General features: G+C 41.3%; 1 protein-coding gene across 1 annotated transcript in view; it reads right to left on the minus strand.

The window, feature by feature from the left end:
• Positions 1 to 24,812, minus strand: part of si:ch211-286b4.4 (uncharacterized) — a 108,498-nt gene that overhangs the window by 56,758 nt on the left and 26,928 nt on the right. Inside the window, exons 31-52 of the mRNA XM_061781112.1 lie at positions 24,679 to 24,795; positions 24,166 to 24,315; positions 23,650 to 23,802; positions 23,229 to 23,444; positions 23,052 to 23,156; positions 21,622 to 21,766; positions 20,670 to 20,881; positions 16,553 to 16,771; positions 16,294 to 16,400; positions 15,439 to 15,586; positions 13,477 to 13,576; positions 13,150 to 13,313; positions 11,659 to 11,895; positions 11,406 to 11,578; positions 10,125 to 10,245; positions 9,687 to 9,837; positions 7,565 to 7,704; positions 7,148 to 7,294; positions 5,416 to 5,538; positions 4,871 to 5,026; positions 2,019 to 2,135; positions 1,775 to 1,936 (exon numbers count right to left, since the gene is read on the minus strand). Of these exons, the coding sequence (XP_061637096.1) occupies positions 1,775 to 1,936; positions 2,019 to 2,135; positions 4,871 to 5,026; positions 5,416 to 5,538; positions 7,148 to 7,294; positions 7,565 to 7,704; positions 9,687 to 9,837; positions 10,125 to 10,245; positions 11,406 to 11,578; positions 11,659 to 11,895; positions 13,150 to 13,313; positions 13,477 to 13,576; positions 15,439 to 15,586; positions 16,294 to 16,400; positions 16,553 to 16,771; positions 20,670 to 20,881; positions 21,622 to 21,766; positions 23,052 to 23,156; positions 23,229 to 23,444; positions 23,650 to 23,802; positions 24,166 to 24,315; positions 24,679 to 24,795 (3,363 nt within the window). The remainder of the gene's footprint in view (positions 1 to 1,774; positions 1,937 to 2,018; positions 2,136 to 4,870; positions 5,027 to 5,415; positions 5,539 to 7,147; positions 7,295 to 7,564; positions 7,705 to 9,686; positions 9,838 to 10,124; positions 10,246 to 11,405; positions 11,579 to 11,658; positions 11,896 to 13,149; positions 13,314 to 13,476; positions 13,577 to 15,438; positions 15,587 to 16,293; positions 16,401 to 16,552; positions 16,772 to 20,669; positions 20,882 to 21,621; positions 21,767 to 23,051; positions 23,157 to 23,228; positions 23,445 to 23,649; positions 23,803 to 24,165; positions 24,316 to 24,678; positions 24,796 to 24,812) is intronic.

Here is a 24,812-nt window from a genome sequence, read left to right on the forward strand (position 1 = left end):
CCTTTAACTAAAACACTGGATAATTTTTTAAATGTTCTATTTTCACTCCAACTCAGCATGTTTTATATTTGTCTTTTTTACCCTTTGTCATTGTATTCTAATGTCCTGTGTGAAACAAAATGTTGGTTGCTGAGATGTGTTGCTGCTTATGTGCGGCTCTATCATAAACAAACCAATGACCAGATTGACATCGAGTATGTTAGCATCTGGGGCGGCAGTCATCTGACAGACCTTGGACTACAGAGCCGGAGGGTCATGAGTTCAAGTCCAGTTGTGGACCAAAATGAAAAAAATGGCAACTAGTTGTAGAGAGATGCTGGCTGCTGTGAAGTTATAATATTATACAGTACATACAGATTAATTTTAGAATTGAACAGAGGCTCTGCATTATATCTAAACTAAATGAATTGGTTTATTTGTTTAAAGAGGAAGTTTGCAATTAAAAAAAATGTCCTTTTGCCATATTTGTTAAAACCGTCATTATGACTTGACAGCATTACATGATAATTATGATCGGATAAACAAAAACAAAAAAACAAAAAACAGCCATCTCTGGCCCCATATCGTGCCTCTAATTTGATATACAAGAAACCACCACGCCCGAAGAAAAACAATCAGTCAGAGACAGAAGATGTAACATAGGAAGTATCAATCATTGGTTGCGCAATGGCAGGCACACTCATCGTGGTTTCTCCCCCGCGGCCTCGAGGTGACCTATTCCTCGCTACCTTATTCATAATGGAATGGCACTACAACACCAAATGTTATCAGTATGAAGTTTTATTTTTTGGGGAGGGATGTGATGTCGGCCAGCTCGAGGGGCTGGAATGTTGTGCCCCACCATGCTCCGATTTATTGTACTGAAGAAGAGCTACTACGCATGTTAAACATTTAATGAGAGTCAATGGATAAAGGTTCGTTTGCCCCAGACTTGAAATGTGTCACAAAATCAGACAACAGCGATGAACAAAACAACTTTACTCATCATTAACTATATTTATTTATCCTGCTCATCTAAAAATTGCTATTCATTTATTTCAAAATATTCTTATTTTATTGGCAATATTCTTTTTAACTTTTTTGTCTTCAAGGAAAGTAATCCGGTGACTACTGTCAATGGTGGGGCAGTGCTATAGTGCCCTCTGTTGCCCACTAGACAAGATAGGGCCAGATACAGTATGGCAGATTTTTTTCACAGATCATATTAATGATGTACTAACGTCAACTCCCAATGATTATTTTAGCAAATATGACAAGTGTTTTTTTTTTGTTTTGTTTTGTTCTTGTTGTTTATTAATTGCAAACTCGCTCCAGTAGTGTCAGGAATTGAAGGGTCAGGATTCGAGTCTCGTCGCAAACAAAACAAAACAAATTAAAATGGCCAATAGTTGTTGGAGAAATGCCCGTCTGCTTACTGACAACTGTAGAGGTGGCCTTGAGGAAGCCACCACTCCAACCCCCACAAGAAGTGCAGCACTTTGCGCGCCACTTTCACGTTGAGATTTGTCCTATTCTGCCTGCATATGTATGATGTGTTTCTCTGTACACTGTGCAACACAAAATACTGTATATACAGCAGAGTGTGAGTTGAATTTCCCCTGAGAGATTAGTACATTTAAATAAAAAAAATAAAATATATATATATATATATATTATATTATATCTAACATGGAGCAAAGGCAGTCTGCATGAATGTCTCTTATTTACAGTTGAGGCAGAGACACTCATCCAGAGATATTTCCAGAATTGTCCCGTGGGGGATGAGGTGTCAGACCTGAGCTGCAGACTCCAGACGGCTCCGTCATAGCGGTGCTGTTGCAGAAGGCGCCTCGGGTGCAGGGGGTGCAGTCACTGACGGAGGTCCTGCCGGATGATGGACCGACAGTGCCCATCGGACAGGGAGTTGGCACTGATGAACCCTCTGTACAGTAAAAACCTGGACGTGATTGTATCATTCCATAAGCTTCACTTAATTTTTCATAAAAGGGAAAGTGCAGATGTTTTTGTAACTACTTTACCTGGTGGGCAGATGTTGCATGCGGATTGACCAGATGAAGATTGAAAAGCTCCTGGGCCACAGACAGACGGTTTAGCACTACCATACGGACATGCGTGGCCAGGCAGGCACTGACATCCTGTGTCCAAATCAGATCAAAAGCTCATTTGGTGTCTTCTTGTTCACAGAATATGCTTTTTTTGTATGCGGTACTGTCCTCAGACGCTATATTTTAACCCTACCCAGAGTGGTACCATGGAAACAAAGATTGTCCTGTATGAGAAATCCTGAGAGAGGCGAGGTGAGGACGCTCTGCAGCAGGCGCCCTGACAGCAATGAGCTGGTGACTATTAATAGTTTCTGGTTCATTTGATGCCCAAGTTAGCAAAGAAAAAAAGAAACAAAGAAAAGAAGAACTCTTGAGGAAAGAAAAGGTGCAAATATGGTGAGAAATAATTTCAAAGAATGTTTGGGTGTCAGTGTGATCTATATTAAGGGTCCACCTGCACACGCTAATTAGAGCCATTCCTAATTTGGATCAGCACCAAATTGCACCTTCATAGATTAGCACCTCCTGCATATGCCTGAATTTTATCAGTAACATTCACTGATCCTGTGAATCACAAATCCTGGGTTTGCAGTTTAATAGGTTTAACGTCCCAGCAGTCCCACAAAGATCGTTGAAACAGCATATGTAATAATTGATTACTAACTTAAAAGAATTCCAGCAAGGCGGCACAGTGACCAACTGGTTATCATGATGATTCTGATTCTGATTCTGACATCTGCCGAGCATACCTGCCTCACGGTTCTGAGGTTGTGGGTTCAAATCCGGCCTCGCCTGTGTGGAGTTTGCATGTTCTCCCCGTGCCTGCGTGGGTTCTCTCCGGATACTCCGGTTTCCTCCCACATCCCAAAACATGCATGGTAGGTTAATTGAAGACTCTAAATATCCCAAAGGTGTGAATTTGAGTGCAAATGGTTGTTTGTTCATATGTGCCCTGCGGTTGGCTGGCGACCAGTTCAGGGTGTACCTGAGTCAGCTGGGATACGCGCCAGCACGCCGCGACCCTAATGAGGAAAAGCGGTACGGAACATGAATGAATGAATGAATGAATTAATTCCAGCATGATAACTAAAACACAATTAGCAATGTCAACAATGCTGCTGATAAAAATATCCCTTTTGATGACACCAATCAGCTAATTATTAGCTCCTGGAAAAGTTGTGCAATTTGAAGTTCATCCAAAATGTTCTGGAAAAATATGGCTCAAAAGACTTCAAACCAAAACAATGCATGACGGAATCTTGAAAGAATTCAGCTCAGAATTAACCACTCACATTTAAACTCATGTTAAATGAGAGTCAACTTCCTAGCAGAAGCCAGAACATGTTATGCTAACTCTGACTGCTATTTTGAACTGCTCATACTGTAATCCCCCCCACCTTGTCTAAGGCCGTAGGTCAAGAAAAACAGCCCCAAAGCATGATGCACCATGCTTCACTGTAGGTACGGTGTCCCTAAACATACCGTTTGGATTTATGGCCTAAAAATTCTACCTTGCTTTCATCAGTCCTTAACATATTTTCCCACGTTTGGGAGATTTTGTTATGGTCCAAGTAATTTGGGCCTGTTTTTCCTCTGACAGAACTGAAGAAAGGAATTATGAACGGTTTGAAATCAGAGGGACTTTTAATGGTGCTAGGTGTTGTGTCAACTCCCATTTCACATGAGTTTGAATGCAATTGTGAACACAGAAACATCCCAGTCATAAGAGGGTGTGCACACCCGTGCAACCACATTCATTTATTTTACTTACCCTTTCAAAAATGATTACAAAAATCTTTTCAATTGACTTGTACAGGTTATACTGTAGATCTCATTAATGGTGAAAAAAAGTTTTGAAATGATCTATCTTGGTCAATTGTTTTTTCATATAACAAAAAACTGTCATTGGAACAGCAGTGTGTGGACTTTTTATATCCACTGTACGGGTACCGCAATGCTTCCGAAATTCTAGAAATACCTACGACCTATACCTGTGACAATTTCGCACTACCTTGCTGTTAACTACATTATGTGTCTGGCATGGATCTTCAACGGGTCAGGAGTTTTACTTTCTTTTAGTTTCACTATCGGCGTTAATGTGAGTGTGAATCATTATTTGCTATATGTGCCAAGTGATTGCCTGGCGAGCACTCTAGGGTGTACCCTTCCTCTTGCCCAAAGTCAGTTGGGATTGGCTCCAGCTCAACCGCAATAGAAAATTTATGCACGGATAGTTTTATTATGCGGTAGTTAACTTATCTTTGAGAAGTCAGTTAGGCCAGTACAGGTACAAAATGGTTTTATGATAGTGACATATTGAGCGTGGAACAAGTTAATTCCCTTTACATTATTTCACGTCACTGAACAGATTGTGTCTGACTTTGGCAGTTCAAATATACAGTATGTTTATTATTGCAGTCATAGTTTACGGTTTAGTAGACCTGCACTGAGATGTGTTTTCTCATTTTTTGCCTCTCTCATGGCATTAACCAAAGTAGCTGTGGTGTCCTTGAGCATACCCCAAACTGCTTCCCGGGCGCTTAAGTTGCCCCCTGCTCCAGTGTGTTCTACTAACAAGTCTGTGTGTTCACTGTGATGGGTAAAATGCAGAGAAAAGATTTTGTGTGCATGCATTCATGTTCATGACAATAAAGATGATTCTTCTTCTGCTCAACCCTGAATTGCAGTGTGTAAAGCAACTATGACTCATCTTAAAGGACAATAGGGTGAAAAAAAAGTTTACCGTTTCAATAGAAAATGTACGACTAGTTTTAATGCACACGATCAAACACTGTGTAAAAGTGGAGAAAATCTCTGGTGTTTACCCGGGTGATGTCCAGACACTGACCCCAATGGACAGAACCAACCTGGAGGACAAAGGAGGTCAACAGAGCTCTGCCCCCAGAACGGACAGTAGGACCCTGGGTAGCAAGCTTCGCATTCAGCCTCTGACTCAGCCCCCACCCTCCCTTGGAATGTGCCTATAAGGTAAATGGTCATGTACTGTAGGTCACAACATGCACACATGCACAAAACAACACAGCATTAGATTGTCTAGGTCGGCAAGATGGCCGCATTGATTCACTTGCTTAACTAGCTCACCAACCATTATGACGGTTTTATTAGACTCCCATTAGGTTTTACAGACTCCTTTTAAGAGTTGGTATAAATTACGCTCTTGTACTATACCTTGGGGGCTTTATGGCATTGTACGCCCCCTATGGAGCCAACGTAGTTACAAGCAAGCCGTCACCCAAAAAGTCTATCGGAGAATTGACAAGGGCTTTGAAAATTAATTTGGCGGCAGCTTTCTGATACCAGTCCAGAATAATTAGATTTCATATTCACTCAGGTGATGTGGATTTGGTACCTGGGGGACAAGCGCTTGGTTTCATGCTCCCTTCAACACAATAGTGGCCGGTAGGACACACGTCTCCATGGAACTGACGCACGGTTGACTCACCAGGAAGTGCAGATGGAGATACACTGCCTCCTGTACGCGAGACAATAAATATTTGTCAGATGTCTTTCCTCATTAGATTAACTGAAAAGTGAAAGCCCTTCTCAGAAATTCCAAGGGGAAACGCCCTAATTAGAGGAAGTAGTGTGGACTGGTCAATGCACCATGGAGTTTTCCCTGGTGCAATCAAGTCAAAATCATTCATTGTTCCATTGATAAAAACAACCATCCATAAGCACTGGAAAAAAGTTTTTAAAAATGTTCAGAATGAAAAAAATCCTACATCTGCTAAGTATGCGTCAGATCCATAGCCCTTATTATTTAGTGTACGTACCGCGCATTTGTCTGTTTAACAATGGTTCACATACATACACTGCAAGGCATATCCCTTAGAGACAATGTAAAGTAAAAACTGAAATTTGTTTCTAAATACATTATACATGGTTGAAGATAATTACTGAAAACTTGCAAAGACTGAGCTCTCGGTAGTACTCATTTGTGGAGCTATACCAAACTGTTTTTCACCATTTTAGTTTTCCTGATTTTTTTGGGTGTTGCTAAGGATGGTGCTCAATGACCCACTTCGGCATTCGGCAAGAGTCACGCCTCGTCCACGCTACAAGACCTTGTACGACTTTGTTCACATCACCGGTTATCCTGTTCAATTGCGACATGCAGTTAGCTAGCTAGCTATGCCTCCCCCCCTGTAAAATTTTGGAATCTTTGGAAAGTCCGCTGAGATGGCCAGCTTAGAGCACCTCGTTGTCGGCAACGAAGAGAAGGCGGAGGAGCGAGAGGGAAGAAAAAAGTCTGACATGACAGCCACCATGTGGACTACGGCTTCAGGATGGCATGACCACTTTAGAGCGCCTCGTTGTCACAGTATGGAACACAACAACAACAACAACCCGGAAAGTCTAGGGACAAGTGTTGCAAATTAGCATTCGCTATAAACACCATGATATGATGTATGTGACACTATGATACTTGCATGTGATGCCTGTTCTCAGTTGTCTATGTTTTTGTAGATGTCCTTATCCAAATAAAAAATAAATAAATGTTCCAGCCACCGGATCGTATATATTGTCGTGGCTCAAACATGTTGTCACATTTAGGCATAAGAAAGACTCGAGATGATGTAGCATCCATTACGCCAAGTCATAGTAGTGTTATTTGATTGACAGTTGAGCAAGGCGCGGTATCAGCGCATTTAGCGGACAAGCCCACAGCAGTGAGAATGACTTAATTTGTCACAATTTTGAAACCTCATTTTATATACTTGACATTTTTTTCAATCATTCAATTTTGACAGGGTTAACAACACTCTTCTTTGTGGGAAGTCAAATTCACATTTATTTTCACTTGACCGGGACTATACAAAGAATTACAAATTAAGACACAATTTGACTCGTAACACCACAGTCACATTTAAATAGAGGTATAAAAATAGCATGTAATTATTATTTGTAATGTAATGAATATTTAGATTTGTTTATGATCATATACACTTGCTTTGATTGAAAATTAAATGTCATCTGAAAAAAACATGAGGTCTATTATAAAGGCAAAATGTTTAAAGAGTAAAGTAGAAGTATTTTATCTGGGTATGTTAAAAATGTTTTCACATACACGTCGACATTACCTGTGATATTAGCAGAAGGCGTGGCAGTTCTGCACCCCGCCGTGCAGTAGAATCCAGGCTTGCAGGGTCCAGATGGGGACGAGAGGCCAGCTTGGGCACAGTAATGGCCGGGCAAACAAAGCTGACAGTCATCCACAGACATTGCCCCTAGAACAACCAAAATTGTAACGATAAAATTATTGGCCGTGATTACCGTAAGAGCATTTGGGAATGCAGAGATGCAATACTGAGGCCACCAAACCGGACCCCCTCTACACCTGGGATGCGCCTAGAAATTCTGTCCATAAAAGTTATGAACAGAATTGATGACAAAGGGCAGCCTTGGCGGAGTCCAACCCTCACCGGACAATTATCTAATCATAGGTAGCAGCCTCTTCAGGTAAATTTTCATTACAATAATTGGGAATAATGGGTCACCTTCTATTGAGCTGAAAGTGCCTGCAGGACATGGAACCATAATGATGGTACCCTGTGGGCAGTAGGACCCTGCAGGGCAGCGCCGTCCAGTCGGGTCATCCTCAGGCTGGGCAGAGACAGACCTGCGGATGCAGAGGTAACTAAAGCAGAAGGGGGGTGATGAGGACAACAGGAGATGGGGAGGGCGATGCGGGAAATGATAGTTAGCAAACAAGACGTTTAATTATACAGGGTGACCACAAAGTCTCTTTACAATTTAGACAATTCATTGTGGAAGCAACTGATGAGGTACTGTATGTTAATCCGATTTGTTCTATGTACTCTGCGTAGTGCTGGGTGATATGAATTGATATTTATTGTATTAAAGATTATCAATGTATAAAACCAGACCAGACCAAATTTATTTACATTACAAAGCAGGTTAATTGAACAATTTTAAACATCACAAAAAGAAGAAGAAGAAGAACCTTGACATCATGTCAAATGAATACAAGCTGTAAATAAAGTGAATGAAAAAAGAAATCCAAAACCGATTCTTGAGAATGGCACATTGAGCAAATACCACTGTCCGGAACAGGTAGCTTGGACAGCGATGGCGGCCTACTGTGAAACTATCAGTCATCACTCATGCAACGAAGCTAGCTGCTCAATGCCAATGTAAACAACCCCCTGAAGTACTTTCTATCTTGTCCCTGAACTAACAAACTAACAAACAACAAACTCGTTGTCTTTCTGCCTCATTCACGGAGCGAACACACAAACACAATCGCTTCAACTGCCACCACGATCGTCTTCTTTCATACATATTTTGCAGACTACTGTTGTTTACAAATGATAGATGTTACATCCCCTGGGACTATTTTCTGCTCGCTAGTCGCTAGCATGTCCTCCATGTTGTCCCCGTGCAACATGAGCTGCCGCGAGGCAACAAAATCTCTTGAAAAATAAAATCGATGAGCCCTGTTTTCCATGTCGAGCATTAATAAAATATTGATCAAATAGAGTTTCTCAATATATTGCCCAGCATTAACTCAGTGGTTATCAAAGTGATGTACTGTTAATGAAATAGGTTCAATTAAATCGGTGGTTCTCAAACTCTTTACACCAAATACAACCTAAAAGAAATATTTAAATATTTAGCTCTACAAGTACCATCATCATGCCCAAATTACAGTAGCGCAGAAGGTTGTAGGCCAAGTGTTCATCAGAAATGAGATGTTTTATGACACAAAAGGATACAGTGGTGCCTTGAGATATGAGTTTAATTCATTACGTGAACATTCTCGCAATTCAAAACACTGATATCTCAAATCAGCTTTCTCCTTTGAAATAAATGGAAATGCCATTAATTTGTGTGTCCCCCCCCCCCGAAAAAGGAAATTATGGGTGTAGGGCAAATAGCACTCTGCAATATTCTTCTTTATAAAAACATATAGTTATAACATAAATAAACTGAATATAAAGAATTATACAGTTTGTGTGTCATGATTAATTCATTATGGCTCCTTCTGGTGTGAGGACTTGGCCGCCGGGGAGTAGAACACAGTCATGCAGACACAAACGAAGAAGAGTTTGTGTAAGACTATAAGACTCAGTAAACTGCAGTAAAGCCTGGGAATATAGTTAAATTATCTGTCTACATGTGCTGCTGCACTATTTCTGTTCAAATATTCATTCATATAAGACTGCTGCATTGATTCTATTTGTTAGCCTGTCTATGGCATTTCCCATTATGTTTTAGCAATAAGCCATCTGACTTTAAGGCAAAGGTATGTGGTTGTTTTAAAAACTGTGTGTAATTCTCCGACTGATTGATTCCAAAAAAATCAGTTTAACAACAAAATCGGACACGCAGACTCAGCAAAACTGCAGGATTAAGCATAGAAACATCCCCTTTGACATCCAGCAATATGTCCATGGCACAAGAAATTTATGGTGACAGGAACAGTGTTGGATAAAGGGAAGTGTGGACGATCAAATTTAACAAACGACCGAACAAACAAATAAAAAAAAACTTCAAATCTACTCCTCTATTTGGAATAATTTCCAAAGATATGTTTGCTTTTGTAATGAATGAGTTAAACTGTGATGAGCCTTATGTAGAATGTGTACTGAGTCGTACCCAGGTGAGCAGAGGCCAGTGGGGGCTTCCAGTCCAGAGGAGGCACAGTACGCTCCGGGAGGACAGAGTTCACAGCCCCACTCAGTGGACAAGCCCATCTGGCCACTGAAGGTGCCAGCTGGGCATGGGAACGCAACACCAGACTGTGACCCTGTACATAAATGAAAAATCATATGTGCAGATGGTGAGGGAACACAACTCACAGAAGAATTTGAAAAGACCATCCTTATCTTGATTATACTCCGGTATAACCATTTGTCTCATAATGAGCCGTTTACTGATACGCATGTTAGCGGGGAAATAACAAAATACAAATTTAACTACTTTATCCCAGGCATTACAAATACTTTATATTGTTATAATTGAGTCGGAGGCCATTACTTGTGTCCCGCATAGTCTGATAATCCATTATATTTGTCACTATGGCTCGTGTCCTACCTGGTGTGCAATAGTGTCCTTTAGGACACAACGTGGGAGTGTCAATCCAGGACATATTTCTTGTGTCGACATCCATGAAGCCGGCACAGTAAAATCCTGCTGGGCATGTAACACACTCGGCCTGTGGAGAGGCAATTTGCAAATGCATATTTGGAGAAAATATTACAACAAGGAGCAGATGTTTACTACAAACGACAGATGTGAGAACCCTTGAGCTGCTTGTTTCAGAGGCTGAGTGTGAACCATAAACATTGTGGTGCACGTGCAGATGCTCTAACACGATCTCTTTTGACTTCAAGGGAACTGATCTGAGTAGGCAATTAAAACAGCTAACGAAACTAAGGATTTCAAAAGGTTGCATGCACGCACCTGCAGAATACAGCAAAATTTAATGCAAAGAGAATGCCGCCTTCGCCGAGTTATTGAATCTGTCAGGAAATTATTAATTTAACAAATTTTTTTAATTATAATTAAGTCTTGTTATGTGGATACATTCAATAATAAAATTACTAGCACTGTGATGTATTGCATTTAATATATCGCCGCAAACTATAACTGTAACAGTGTACATATTGTTTAAAAAGTTGCAGTTCCCTAAAGCAAATTGTGAGAAAAAAAAAAAGAAGAAAGAAATCCACCAAGGCATATCAAAACAATCCCCAGATACGATGCTAACTTTTCCCGTATGTGTTGTTAGAGGTAGAGTATTCTGATTAGATATGTAATTGGTGCCATGATGTTCAGTTAATGCCATGACATGATTACCATTACGGTCCTGTTTTCTCTAATACAAAGTCAAATATCTCAGAACCAAAAAATTGGTTGGGTTGACTGAAAAATAACAACTTATGAATGTCTATAATAGTATAATAATATTAAGTTCAAATGTTCTAGTAGGGTTTTCCTGACATTTTCCAGTCACATCTTAAGTTCAAGCCGTTTTTTGTTTTTTTTTACTCTTTAAACATATAATTGTTTCTATTCAATTTGCCTTCATAATGTGAGCAAATAAAAATGCACTTTTCACCTATAAATATGTAAATGTATTTGAAAAAGATGATGGGTTACAGAAGGTTATTTAAAATAAATGACCTTGGTTTGACTTCTATTAGGGAGGGTCTTGACTTGTGGGCCCCAGGTTAGAACCACTGCATTAGATTTTGCAGGTGTACCTAATATTGTGAATCCCATATTATATGATGTCTAAAGTACAACTATGGACTGCATTTTGTCCCTGGAGGTGACCATAACACATTTATCAATCATCAACATTTTTCTTACTTGCCCTGGTAGATTTTGGAAGGTCCCTGGCAAGCAAGGTACTGGTCTATGAGATCCTGGTGGACACCTGTGTCCGGCAGGGCAAGGTATTGAAGTATGTAGGCTTGGACAATAGGATCCCGCTGAGCACATGAGAGAAGGAAAAGAGAGCCCCCTGGTGGTGCAGAGGAACCCTGAGAGGAGAGAAAACGCAATGTATTGTGTGTCAACTAAATTACTAATTGTTGCACAATGCGACTTAACTAATGCTGACCTGGTAGACAGGGCAGGCAGTCAGATATTTGACTGTTCCTGGTTTGGTTGCTGTAATGTCCTATGGGGCAAGGTAATGGGGCCGAGGAACCCTGGGGACAATAATGGCCCTCAGGACAGCGGTCACCTGTCAAACCATCATCTGCTGGTGTGGGAGACCAAGCACCGGAAGAGCAGTAATAACCAGCCTCACACTTTTCTGAAGCAACAGCCATCCCACGTGACGGACAGAACAAACCTACATGAGCAAAAAAGTCCAAACATATACAGTAGATGCATAAACTCAAAACACTTACCATTAGGTACACCTGCAAAAGCTGTATTAAAAATTTAGCATTGCAAATGAAATCGCAACAACAGCACCACAACTTAAAACCTCAAAGTGACCATATCCATTTTAAACACAACTATCCCACCCAATTTATTCCGCTGGGAACAACAGTGTAAATACAAATGTGAATATGCCGCACGTATGCTCACATTATACACAGTGTAGTGTTACTATTGTAAGACATGCAGCCATTGAACATGTTGACAAAGCAGCGTTGAAAGCTGCAGACCTTTAAAAAGTGGTACAAATCTTGAATCAAAACAGGTTGCGTTGATCTACTTGTTGTGATGTTAATAATGTTGCTACTTGGCACTTTTTTTTCACCAAATGCAAACTTGATTGGCAGTATATTGCCTGTTAAAGCATTAGTGACTGTTTATACCTGTGTCAAATTTAAAAATCTGTTGAAATGCAATTTTTGTGAACAGAGCCTGAGTCTGTTTTATTTATACTTTTTATCGAAGATATTTTATCTATTGTTCTACATTACAATGTTAATGTCCATTATTCTTAGAATTAGAATTAAAAGTGAATTCTTCTTAAAAAGATGTACTTGAATTATTATGCTCTACTACAAGTATAATTATTTCAACCCTTATTATTATTTCAGTGGCGTAAAAAACAACGATACTATCGTTTGTCGTGAGAGTTTTGGGGAAAATATATCATCCTAAAAAAGTTGCTATCACGACAGGCCTAAACACATGTACTGCAATACACTGAGAGACAGCAAGAGCAACGGATAACACAAAAATATTGTCCAAACAGTATCAAAAATAGAGTAACAACTGTAATTAAAAATTTGCAATATTGCGGGACCGCAAAGCCAGAACCGTGATACAGCAGAGAATTACTGTATCTGTATTTCATGATGATAAGTTGCAGGGACTCATTGTTCCCAGGTTGGGACTCATTGTTTCCATGACATGTGCATCCCAGGACTCACAGTCTCAAGTGTAAAATTATCTATGTAAGGTATTCAAATGAATATAGGCTGAAAAGGATTTGCAAATCATAGTATTCCGTGTTTATTTACCATTCACACAATGTCTCAACTTCATTGGAATTGAAGTTTGTATCTATCCATCCATCTATTTGATAAAGTTGATTTCAACATGGAAAACCAAGAAAAAATAAAGCTCAGCAAAGAATATGTTTGACCTGGTGGACATGGTTGGCAGTCCTGGGCCTTTGCCATTCGAGTGAAGGGATTGATGGACCCTGCTGGACATGGGTAGAGATATTTGGACGAGCTCCCAGTAGGGCAGTAATGGCCCAACGGACATGCATAGAATGATCCGTTACTGCTGCCTGGACAATAGAACCTATCAAAATAAAATATTGAACTGTTGTCATATTGGAAATTGTGTCAAAGTAATGTGAAGCATAGTTTTCTTACATCATTAACGGCACTCCCATAATTGATTGTCCAAATATAGAGTATTTGTGTTTATAGTGACTGTGTGTGGCTTGCATTAGCAGGTTTACCCCTGAGGACAGGAGCTGCAGCTGGCTTGGCCGTCCTCTGTGCTGACAGTTCCCAGGGGGCAGAGCAGAGGAGCCGCAGAGCCCGCAGAACAGTAATAACCTACAGTAGTTGTGTGTCCACCACAGTCATGAAAGAGACGCACACTTAAGCACACAAGCGCAAATGCTCACAATCCACAGCGGATGTGCTTCGATTTCCATTGTCAACGCAGAAGCTTTAAATTCCCAATGAAATGGTGTGACTTGTAGTTTCTAGTCATCTATTGTCCATGTAACAACATTATCCCTAATTGACTTAAGCGGGATACACACATACTGATTTTTAACATCTTAACTGATTTTAAAATGGGAGCGAGTCCACACAGGACACCATTTACTCAGCACACCACACACATAATGATATCAGGCCCTGTTAGCCCAAAAAGGTGTGCGCCACGGGATTTGTTTTCTCCGTATTCAATTTTTGCTAAATTCTCTCAGTCTATGATGGTATCTAGGGCGGGTATTTGAGTGGGGAGCGTGGGGAGCTGCTGAATCCCAGAGTCTCAAAGGCGCAATATGGTTCGGCCCACGGTTTACCACGGTTTCTCATGTTCTGTCAAGCCTCAGTACGAAAGAAACATTGATATCGGGCAGGTATGGACCACGTTTGAGACCGGCTCCAGAGTTGGCATCAGCGACAATCAATGATTGATTGAGACATCTGCACTCACACCTGCAATATTACAGTCCAAATACACGAAAAAGTTGTTTTGGCAAAATACAGGCCCTTTAAATTGTATTTTAGATATTAAATCATGAATGGCAGAAACATTTCTGCAGCTCATCCGGCATAAGACTGAAGTACTGGTTATCTGTCATGAGGCACCGAGAGAAAAGCTGCATTTTAAACTTGAAGCATTGTCTCTTAGACCCAGAAAAAGTGACGAATCTTGGTGTTTTATTCGACTCTAGTTTAAGTTTTATAATCCAGCTCAAACACAGAACAAAAGTTGGATTTTATACCTTAAAAACATTGCAGCAGTGCGGCGATTCTCTCTAAAACAAATACTGAAACACTAATTCACAGTTTCATTACTTGCAGAATTGACGACTGTAACGCTCTTCTCCCCCCCCCCCCCCCCCCCCCCTAAAAAAGAGGATTTCACCCCTGCAGTTGCAGATTTCAGCTGTGCGTCTGCTTACGAAGACCAGAAAGAGGTACAGTAGGTACAAGGAAAATGATTTTAAAAAATGTCACATTGTATAGACGTATACCAGTACCAAGGGGTTGTGGAAAAAGGTGTACTTTCATTCTAAAATGATATGTAATGTCTAATGTTACACATTTTTATATACAGTACTAACATGATTTTCACTGCTTACCGAGAATCAGGGCGCTCTTGCGGGCGCCACCCGATTCTTCATTTATCTGTTATCATATCATATCCTTTCCTATTTATTCATTCATTCATTCATTTTCCGTTCTGCTTATCCTCACTAAGGTCATGGGCGTGCTGGAGCCTATCCCAGCTATCTTCGGGCAATGCTGCCTTCAAACGTTTTGATTTAGGAAACTTTCCCTTGAATCTCTATTCCACATTGGTACGGAAGCTAGCTCCTGCCGCTGACTCTTGCCGCTAGCTCTCGCAGCTTAGAGCCTCTCCAGACTTGCAAGCACAACACCGGCTGGCGAAACAACAACGTCCCGTGGCCTATACACCAACAACTCAACTGAATAAAATCTAATTACTTTCCAGATAATAATTCGTTTTTTTGGCGTATGGGGGAATCACCCAGGATAATCTTCTCCAGAAATCGAGCCTTTGCCGACTTTGATTGCAAGGGTGGGAAAATGCTCAGATTTTTCCCAATTTACACTATGTGTGTACCCAGCTTTACTTGAAGTTGTCTTTTTTTTTGTGAGCACATTATGCTCCGCTTCAGGAAATTAAATACAAATGTTTCATTTGTGTTGATCACCTTTTGGGCACAGTCCTCCACCGTCCGAAAGTGGGTTAGGCTGAACCGCACCCCCTGCACAGAAGAAACCTTCCAAGCATTTTCCAGAAGGTGCCGAGAGACCCGCAGCCTCACAGTAGTAACCAGGGAGACACGGTTCACAATCCACCTGAGAGGAGATGAGAGGGCCACAAGAAGCAAAGGATGAAGAACGAGGACCAAAAGAAAAGGTGAGTGTGTCTCATTGTAACATTGATAAAGGATTAACTATTGATTGGCTGTCATCATGAAAAAAGTTAATTACTGTAAGTAATGTACAGATATTGTGAGGCACAGCTGGAGAACAATAACTATTGATTTACATTAACTACAATAGACAACTGTGTAATACAGCACAGGGACACAATGTTTTCAGTCCTAAATGAATACATGATGCAACATTAAATTCTGTTTCTTTTGTATTTTGCACTTGCATGTCCTCTCTCAATGACTACATATTCAATAAAAGGTTTTATCAGTTGGCCTTCAACAGATGTCTCAGTATTGGTGCATATGTACTCTTGTGTTCTAATCTAACCATTGTCTGTCATTATACACAAACAACCATTCGCACTCACATTCTCAACTATGGACAGTTTGAAGTCTTCAATTAACCTAACATGCATGTTTTTGGAACGAGGTAGGAAGGAAAAATTAGCAAACCTAAAGCAACACGCTTAGGGTCAGGACAAAAACTGCAATCATTAAAATATACTTTTTCGAGTAACAAAAAAAAGTTGATTTTCTACAAACTACACTGGCTTTTGTACACAATCCTACGAAATCTTTAGGAGAATCTGCTGCTGACATCAGAGAGTAATCTTTAATGAAAGTCACCTGGGAGGCCAATTTGGTGAGGTTAGAGAAAGTACCATGAGGACATGGCAGAGGATGAACACTGGCCTGGGGGCAATAATGGCCGACAGGACAGGGCCCCCCCTCCCCTGGTGAGGCACACAGAGAAAAACAGGGTTGCCATTTGACAAGCATCTCAAAAGAGGCCCATTGATGGAAAGTCTTTGTCATATAAGTGTCAGGCGTGTGGCCAGATTATAAACGATCAGCATATCCTGTAACCGCATGCGTGCTTGTTTACCTGCAGCCTGCGAGACAGGACGAGGAACGGTGTTTCCACGTGAGCAGTAATATCCTTCCTGACACGCTCCGGTGACAGCTGTGCCATTTGTGGAGGAGCAAAAATGGCCACCATCACACTGCTTGCACTGAGAGACGGACCAGTAACCCGGGTCAGGACCATACGTTCCCTCTGGACAACTTCTCAAGTCAAAGCCAGTTCTTTCAGGGCAGTAGAAGCCTGCAAAGCAAATACCAGAAAGAACAGTATTCCCTCGCTATATCGCAGTTCACTTACTGCAGGTTCAGTGCCTTGCTTTGATTTAGTTATTAATTTTTTTTCCATATTCATACCGCGCATAGTTTTTTTAGTGTATGCTGAATTTGTTTTGTGGTAAAATACTTTCTTGTCTAAAAAAATAATAATACAAATAATTATACCATATTACATAGTGTACAGTACTGCTGTGCCTTACTATGTTTAAGAGTTTAAAAGGTGTTTAAGAGTACAGAAAATGTTTATAAGAGTATGGTAGAGGTTAATAGGAGTATGGAGAATATAAGAATCTGGGGAGGTTCATACAAGTTAAAAATATGTATAAATAATCCCCGCAAATATGTGGACGCTATTTTGCAGATTTCACCTATTGCGGGGGTGGTCTGGAACCTCAGCCCCGCGTTAAATGATGGCTTACTGTACACTTCATGAAAACATAACAATGCAGAACAATTAACTGTACAATGGTGCCTTGAGATACGAGTTTAGTTTGCTCCTTCACCACACTTGTAACTCAAAACACTCAAATCTCAAATTATCTTTCCTTACTGAAATGAATGGAAATGCTATTAATCCATGACAGCCTCCCCAAAAAACAAGAAAATGTGCTTTTTATTTAGAAAAATAGTACTGTATAATGTTATATTTTATCCATCCATCCATCCATTTTCTGAGCCGCTTCTCCTCACTAGGGTCGCGGGCGTGCTGGAGCCTATCCCAGCTGTCATCGGGCAGGAGGCGGGGTACACCCTGAACTGGTTGCCAGCCAATCGCAGGGCACATCGAAACAAACAACCATTCGCACTCACAGTCATGCCTACGGGCAATTTAGAGTCTCCAATTAATGCATGTTTTTGGGATGTGGGAGGAAACCGGAGTGCCCGGAGAAAACCCACGCAGGCACGGGGAGAACATGCAAACTCCACACAGGCGGGGACGGGGATTGAACCCCGCACCTCAGAACTGTGAGGCTGACGCTCTAACCAGTCGGCCACCGTGCCGCCATGTTATATTTTATATATTTTTTTAAAATACAGTAATTACATAATTGAATAAATCTGGTAATTAAAATGAATTAAATAGTTACTGTCACATTTTCTCATTCAATTTAATGCACTTTGTGCTACTCATTCTGGTGTGCTTGCCTTGGTCACCTGGGGGCAGTATAAGACCGACATACAAATACACATGGAGACAAAAGGCCTCTTTATACGCCCGCGGTCGCGCGGCCGACAAAAATAGTTGCTGCGCGTCGAACGCCGCAGAGATCATCTCTCGTGAATGGTTCGTTTTAGTCACATGCTGTGATGACGTACCAGCGTGACCCTGGGTTCTACATACCATCTACTTCGCCGCCTTCTCGATCGATTTTGCAGCATAAATAAACGTATCATCTGGTCATCTCGGTCCATTTGTTCTGTCGCTGACGCCATTGTTGTTGCTTTGTTCCTTGTTACTGAAAGGAGAGTAAAAACGGCTACCGGAAATGGGGGGGGGGGAAAATGCAGAGGAAACTCCACACTGTGGTGTCCTATCCAATACCAGCCGTAACGACACCCCCTACTTGGAGGAGAACTGCAGCACACTTTCAAAACAGCGTGCGTGCGTGGGTTGCGCTCGAGTATAAAGGCAAACTATGCGAGGGACAGCTGCAATGACGTCAGCGCGGTCGCCATCCGCGCAGGTTATAGAACCCTAAAGGAGGCATCACAACGCCTCAGCAGTATTATTAGCCATTATTCGCAAAGGATAAAATGCTGTACATATGACTGTGAGTACTGTTACATTGTCTGTCTACGTGTGTTGCTGCACTGTTTGTGTTCAAATAACTGTTGCGTGAAGGGTTATAACACCGCCACATAGATGTTATTTGTTTGGGTGCCGCTGGTGTTTCCTATTATGCGTTAGCATGTACTCAAGGCTAAGTTCTGTGGTTGTTTTAAATACACGTGTAATTCTCTTTGTTTTATGTTCATAGTTACTTCAGAACATGTTCTGTAAGATATAATTCTTTATGCAATGTATGTTTATAAGGCGGCACGGTAGCCGACTGGTTAGAGCGTCAGCCTCACAGTTCTGAGGACCCGGGTTCAATCCCCGGCCCCGCCTGTGTGGAGTTCGCATGTTCTCCCCGTGCCTGCGTGGGTTTTCTCCGGGCACTCCGGTTTCCTCCCACATCCCAAAAACATGCATGAATTGGAGACTCTAAATTGCCCGTAGGCATGACTGTGAGTGCGAATGGTTGTTTGTTCCTATGTGCCCTGCGATTGGCTGGCAACCAGTTCAGGGTGTACCCCGCCTCCTGCCCGATGACAGCTGGGATAGGCTCCAGCACGCCCGCGACCCTAGTGAGGAGAAGCGGCTCAGAAAATGGATGGATGGATGTATGTTTATAATTTATATACTGTTCTCTACCACTTTTTAAAAAAAAATAAAAGTTATTATTATTTATTTATTATTATTTTTAAAGTCTAGAGCATGAAACTCTCAAGCGTCTTTGCGTAGTCTGTAAACTTTGTTGGTGGCTTGGTTAGCCTAGAGTAATCTTTGCTAAAGGTGGCTAAAGCTGGCTTAAAGTTGAATCGAAGCAGCTTTCCTAAGCATTTTTAGGATTTAAATGACGTATCCAGAGGCATTCAGTGACTTCAGTGACTCCACTGTGTCAGAAAGCTTTGCATACTACTGTTCTACACAAACCTATTCATATTTACTGGAACTGGAAGCATTCTATAATTTAAGGGTTAAAGAGCCAAAGAAAAATCAACAAACGTTCCGTATGCTAAACAAAAACGAGTAACAAGTTATTGTTCGATCCAAGCAAGCTTGAGCTGCTTTTGTTAGGTTCCAGTGGTTCTTGAGCTAGACACATCTTCAGTTCCACACAAATCCGTGTATATTGATAGAGTGGGATTCAAACTTTTAAAAGGGAGAAATGTAATAGACAAGTGTACCAGTGCTGAGGATCCCTGATCATTCAGCCGGGGGGAACAAAAATAGAGTTCAGCTATTGATTGCAAAGCGGTCCTGTGTCACCATTCAACCCTTAGTCCAGAGAACTGCACAGTTCATCAGCTAATATGTAGTATGTTGTCATCGGGGACAATGTAGGTTTCAAGCAGATTGCTCTGGTCTGTCACAACAACTCATGTCCACCATCTGTCAACGCTATTAACCTATTTATTTATTTTTTTATTTTGCTGTGGAGATGAAAGACAGAACATACAGCAATGAGGCCATGGCATTGCCTTAAAGCATTTACAGTATAAGCATCAAATCAGATCGGAGTCAGCGCTAACGTCCTCTGGACAGCTATGTGGTAACCAGTATAATAGAGGGGGCATATTTCCACGGTATCTGGAGAGTATGTCATTCCAGCTAAGCAACATCTCAAGACATTCATGTGAACTTTCTCAAATAATTGCAAGACAGTGGTTATTTGGCTCATGGAAAGACCGGATTTCACAAGTAGTAGTCTTTTTTTTACCTTCACCAAGCATGAACAACATGAGGGGAAATGCTATGATTTGATAGCATTGAGTTAGTTAGTTAGTTAGTTAGTTAGTTAGTTAGTTAGTTAGTTAGTTTAGTCCATTTTTTGTGGCCAAGTTATGCTGTGACCCACCAGATCCAGATAGAGCTGTGGTTAAAAAAAAAAAAAGAAACTCTACAGTATGTGACAGTTGGCACCTACTTTATAATGCAGTTTATTGACACCTTGTAATGGAACACCATCCCGTGGCACCAAGTGATTTTTCAATTAAAGAAGTCAGGCGGACACCTTAAGGACTGGAGGTCTGCCATATTCTAGTCTTGAAACAGTCATTGTCCATTAAGGTCTGTTAATAGGGCAACAATTTCAAACCTGGAGGGCACAGATGCAAGGTGCCAGTCAAGCAGTACCAGCCTGGAGGACAGGGCTCACACTGAGTGGCATGTGTAACGGCAACATATGTCCCCGGATCACAAGGTATTGGTTCAGCAGTTCCTTCAGAGCAGTAGGAACCTGCAGGACAAGGTCCTCCTGTCAATCCATCGGTAGGGGAGGGAGTGACAGCACCTCCAAGACAATAATACCTACATAAAATCATAAAATGAGAAAAAGGACGTGCATTATACATTGTGTACCAAAAGTCACTATACACTTCCTTTTTCTAGTTTGTTTCAGGTAGCATTCAGACAGACGTGAGGCCATCAGAATTTGGCAGCTTAGGCTTTGGCTCACCAAATGACAATGGAGCAGCATTGTAAAATTGTCCCGAGGGTTGTTCAAAGGCTTCAAGCAGAATGTTATGATGCCCAACAACCTGAAGTTTGTATGGGTAAAGCTTTATCACTCACCCAAGCATCTGCTGAATCAAGCTTTTGTGGACTCTGAGTTCCAGTGTAGCCCACCGGATAGACTTTTCCTGGCTTTGCGTGAAAGCCTGCTCTAGAGTTTGATATTTTCATCAATCGTTGTACTAGTACGTCTTCCGCTGCTTTGTTTCTCCAGAACAGATCACATTTCGAGAAACTTGCCATGGATAGCGTAGATTGTACTATGCATTGGAGTATTGTGACCGCCATAAAGCTTCTCGAACTGGCGCTGAACTGCAGTCGGGACAGAAAAAAATCTTGCCAGGCGGCAATTTTGCAGCGCTGCTCCAATATCAATTGGTGACCCATGGGCAAGGGACTGATATGCTTACAAAAACTCCAAAGTCTAAGCTGTCAAATGCTGACGACGACCTCACGTCTGTCCGAATGATACCTGAAACGAAATAGAAAAAAGGAAGTGCAATGTGACTTTTGGGATATTCTGTATAAGGGAGTACCCTCCAATGCAGCGTCCGGTAGGGGAAGTTAGCCCAGCTCTGTCACAATAAAATCCCCCAAGACAGGTTTGACAGTCCTCCTGTGTGTGCAAACCTGTGCTGTTTGACCAGCTGCCTATGGAACATGCCAGAGGAGCAGTAGTGCCTGTAAAAGAAGATTAGAAGATGACTAGAGTTGCACAAAACTGAATCAAAACAGAACTTGGTTTCACTAGTCATTGTGCTAAGTGCACCATAAATGTCATAAATGTACATTTGGTACGTTTTTCACTCCATCAGTTTAAAAAAAAGTGCAACAAAATAACTGACTTCCATGCCACATGCAATCAGTACCTCAGGACAAAGAAAGTCCTCATTTTAAAGGAAAGGGTCAGTGCCTCCGCTCTGAGCAAACACATTAATCTGAGGAAAGCACTGTTAAGAATTATTTGTCAGAAAAATCCTTTAGGCCACCAGATGATAATCAGGATGAATAAAACAGTTGTACCCTTAAATTAGAACAGAGCGGAATGTTAACAACTGCATGCAGCATACATCTTGTTACATTAGCCTGTAAAACAAGCTGCATTTGCGTTATATTGTATATTGGTTGTAGTGGAATTTAATTGAAAATCAAAATTCATGGCTTCAAATATTTAAGGACTGAGACTTCAACAGAAACGTGGTATGCTGCATTTATTTTGGTAGCCACCATGAATTTTGACCAAATAATTTGGTACAAAACTTTATAGCACTTTGAAACAGTAATTCATGCCTTTATCATGTGATACACTTTATTTTGGAGTCAGCCAGTACTGCATTAAATGTCTCCAATTAGCTCAAAATGCTGCTGCTTCCCTATTAACTGTCACACAAAATAGAGGGAGCACATGAACCAGATTCTGGCTTCCCTCCACGGGGTGCCTGTTCACTTTAGTCCATGTTAATATTATTTGTTTTGTTTTCAAATCTTGAAATGGTCCCTCCCTGCTTTACCTTTCAGAGCTGCTCTATTCCAACGCTCCCACCTGCTACTACAGGTCATCTGAACAGCTGCTTCTGGAGGTACTAAGGTCTAAGCGGGAGCTCAGAGGTGATAGTGATCTATTTGTTGCAGGTCCCATCCTTTGAAAGGACCTCGCTCTGCACATTAGACTGTCTTGTCTTAAAGCCAGTTTTCAACATGGCATGAGACTCTGCTCTTGTTTTAGATTGTTTGATTTTATTTTGACTTGCTTTATTGCCTTTATTTGTTTTATGTTTAATTGTTTTACATGTGTTTGTTACAGCACTTTGTTTCAGCTGTGGTTGTTTTCAAAATGCTCTTTAAATAAAGTTGAGTTGAGTTGAGTTGGAAATAGGGCTTATATATTGTACATACAGTATTACCTATTACAGTAGCATTGACCCAGATAATTGTTTAGCTTATTAATCGAGAAGAAGACAGTTACCTGCGGGGCAGTAATGACCACGAGGACATTTTGAACCAGAGAGTCCGTCCAACGGTGTCGGAGAGGATGCTCCTGCTTTGCACCAAAAGCCAGGAAGGCATGGTCCTATGGGTGGTGAAAAAAACATCACAACCATACACCAATGCAGATATATCAATCAAGACTCCTTGATCGAACCTGCCGGCTCTGAAAGTCCCAGCGAAGGACAGTACTGTCCACTCGGACATGGCATGCAGCCCGCAAGGCTGTCTGCGTGCTCTCTTGGGTTGAATGAGCCAACGGGGCAAGGGTGCTCCTTGGACATGCTTGCGCCTGCAGGGCAGTAATGTCCTTTCGGGCAGAGCCTCAGAAAAGAGCCATTGGCTGGACTCAGCCTGAGATCACAGTAGTAACCTTGTGAGAAGAGAAGCGCATACATTTAAATAATCATTGCCCAGATGGGAATATTCTTAAAATAACACCACTGCCACAGATTAGGCTAATTCATTGAATTCATGTCAACGTGTGGATCATGATGTGAACATTTTCAGGCATGCTTTCTCAAGTATTCTGTTAAAGAACTGCATTGCGTTAGAGAGAGAGTCTAAAGGGGACCCACCTGCCTCACATATGGTGCAGAAAGTCTGCCTCTCTCTATCCTGGTAAGTTCCCGATGGACAAGACTCGGGGGCTGCACTACCCTTTAGGCAAAAATGACCAGGTGGGCATGGCAGCGCTTTTGCTACAGTCTGACCAGGGGGGCACCAATAACCTGTGAAGCCAACAAGCGACCCATTACTGATGAGGTATTGTTACAAAATCATTACATGGCAGTAAATATGAAAAGTCTAATTAGCATATTGAGGTACTATGATACAATGGAACGTCCAAAGTCAAAAGCAATCTGTTCCGTCATGTGAAACTGGTTGTTACAATTTCAAAATGATTTCCATCCATCCATTTGAGTTAATATTTTAGATGCTCAGTTAGCTAACATCACACATGATGATGGTTTGAAGTATTGTTTGAATTTTGGGGCACATTTTTAAAGACAAATTTGACTGAACTCCAAATTGTACCACTATGGGCACGTTTGACTTCGGAGGTTCCACTTGTCATAATTCCTGACACAGACCTTGATCACAGGGCCCCGTTGGTGAACTGAGGCCCAGTCCACTGCAGTAGAACCCTGCTGTACAAGGTTGACAGTCGGCCTTGTTGGTCAGACCGGGCACTGGAGAAAATGTACCAGCGGGACATAATTGTGGTTCTCTCGAGCCTTCAACTGTAGGGTGGCAAATATAGTAGTTTGACGAGAATTCATTGGTTCATTCGGTAGTATAGGGTGTATTTGAGGACAGTGTTTGATTAACCTAATATTACTTCATCGTGAACAAACATAAAAATATAAATACATTCATCTATCCACATACAGATTTGCATAAACTTAAAAATGTGTAGGTATTTTTTTATGTTCCTGTCATGTACATTTTATTCAAGAGGATTTGAAGTCTACCTGCTGTCTCCTTCGCCTGCTACTTTTTTTTTTTTTTTTTTTTTTTACTAAATACCCTTTTCATAAGCTCACTTAAAATGTTCATTGGCAATTAGCAAGGCAACTTTTCCGCAGCAGTGAAGCGGGACTTACCACAGTATGTCCCACTTGGACAGATGCGGCCTGTTTCTCCATCTGTTGGCTTGGCTTCAATGGCTCCTCCTTCACAATAATAACCTGAAGAACAGGCACCCATCGGCGAAGCCAAACCTGTTGATCAACAACAG

The sequence above is a fragment of the Phyllopteryx taeniolatus genome, chromosome 8 (genome assembly GCF_024500385.1).
Source record: "Phyllopteryx taeniolatus isolate TA_2022b chromosome 8, UOR_Ptae_1.2, whole genome shotgun sequence".
Taxonomy (NCBI): Eukaryota; Metazoa; Chordata; class Actinopteri; order Syngnathiformes; family Syngnathidae; genus Phyllopteryx; species Phyllopteryx taeniolatus.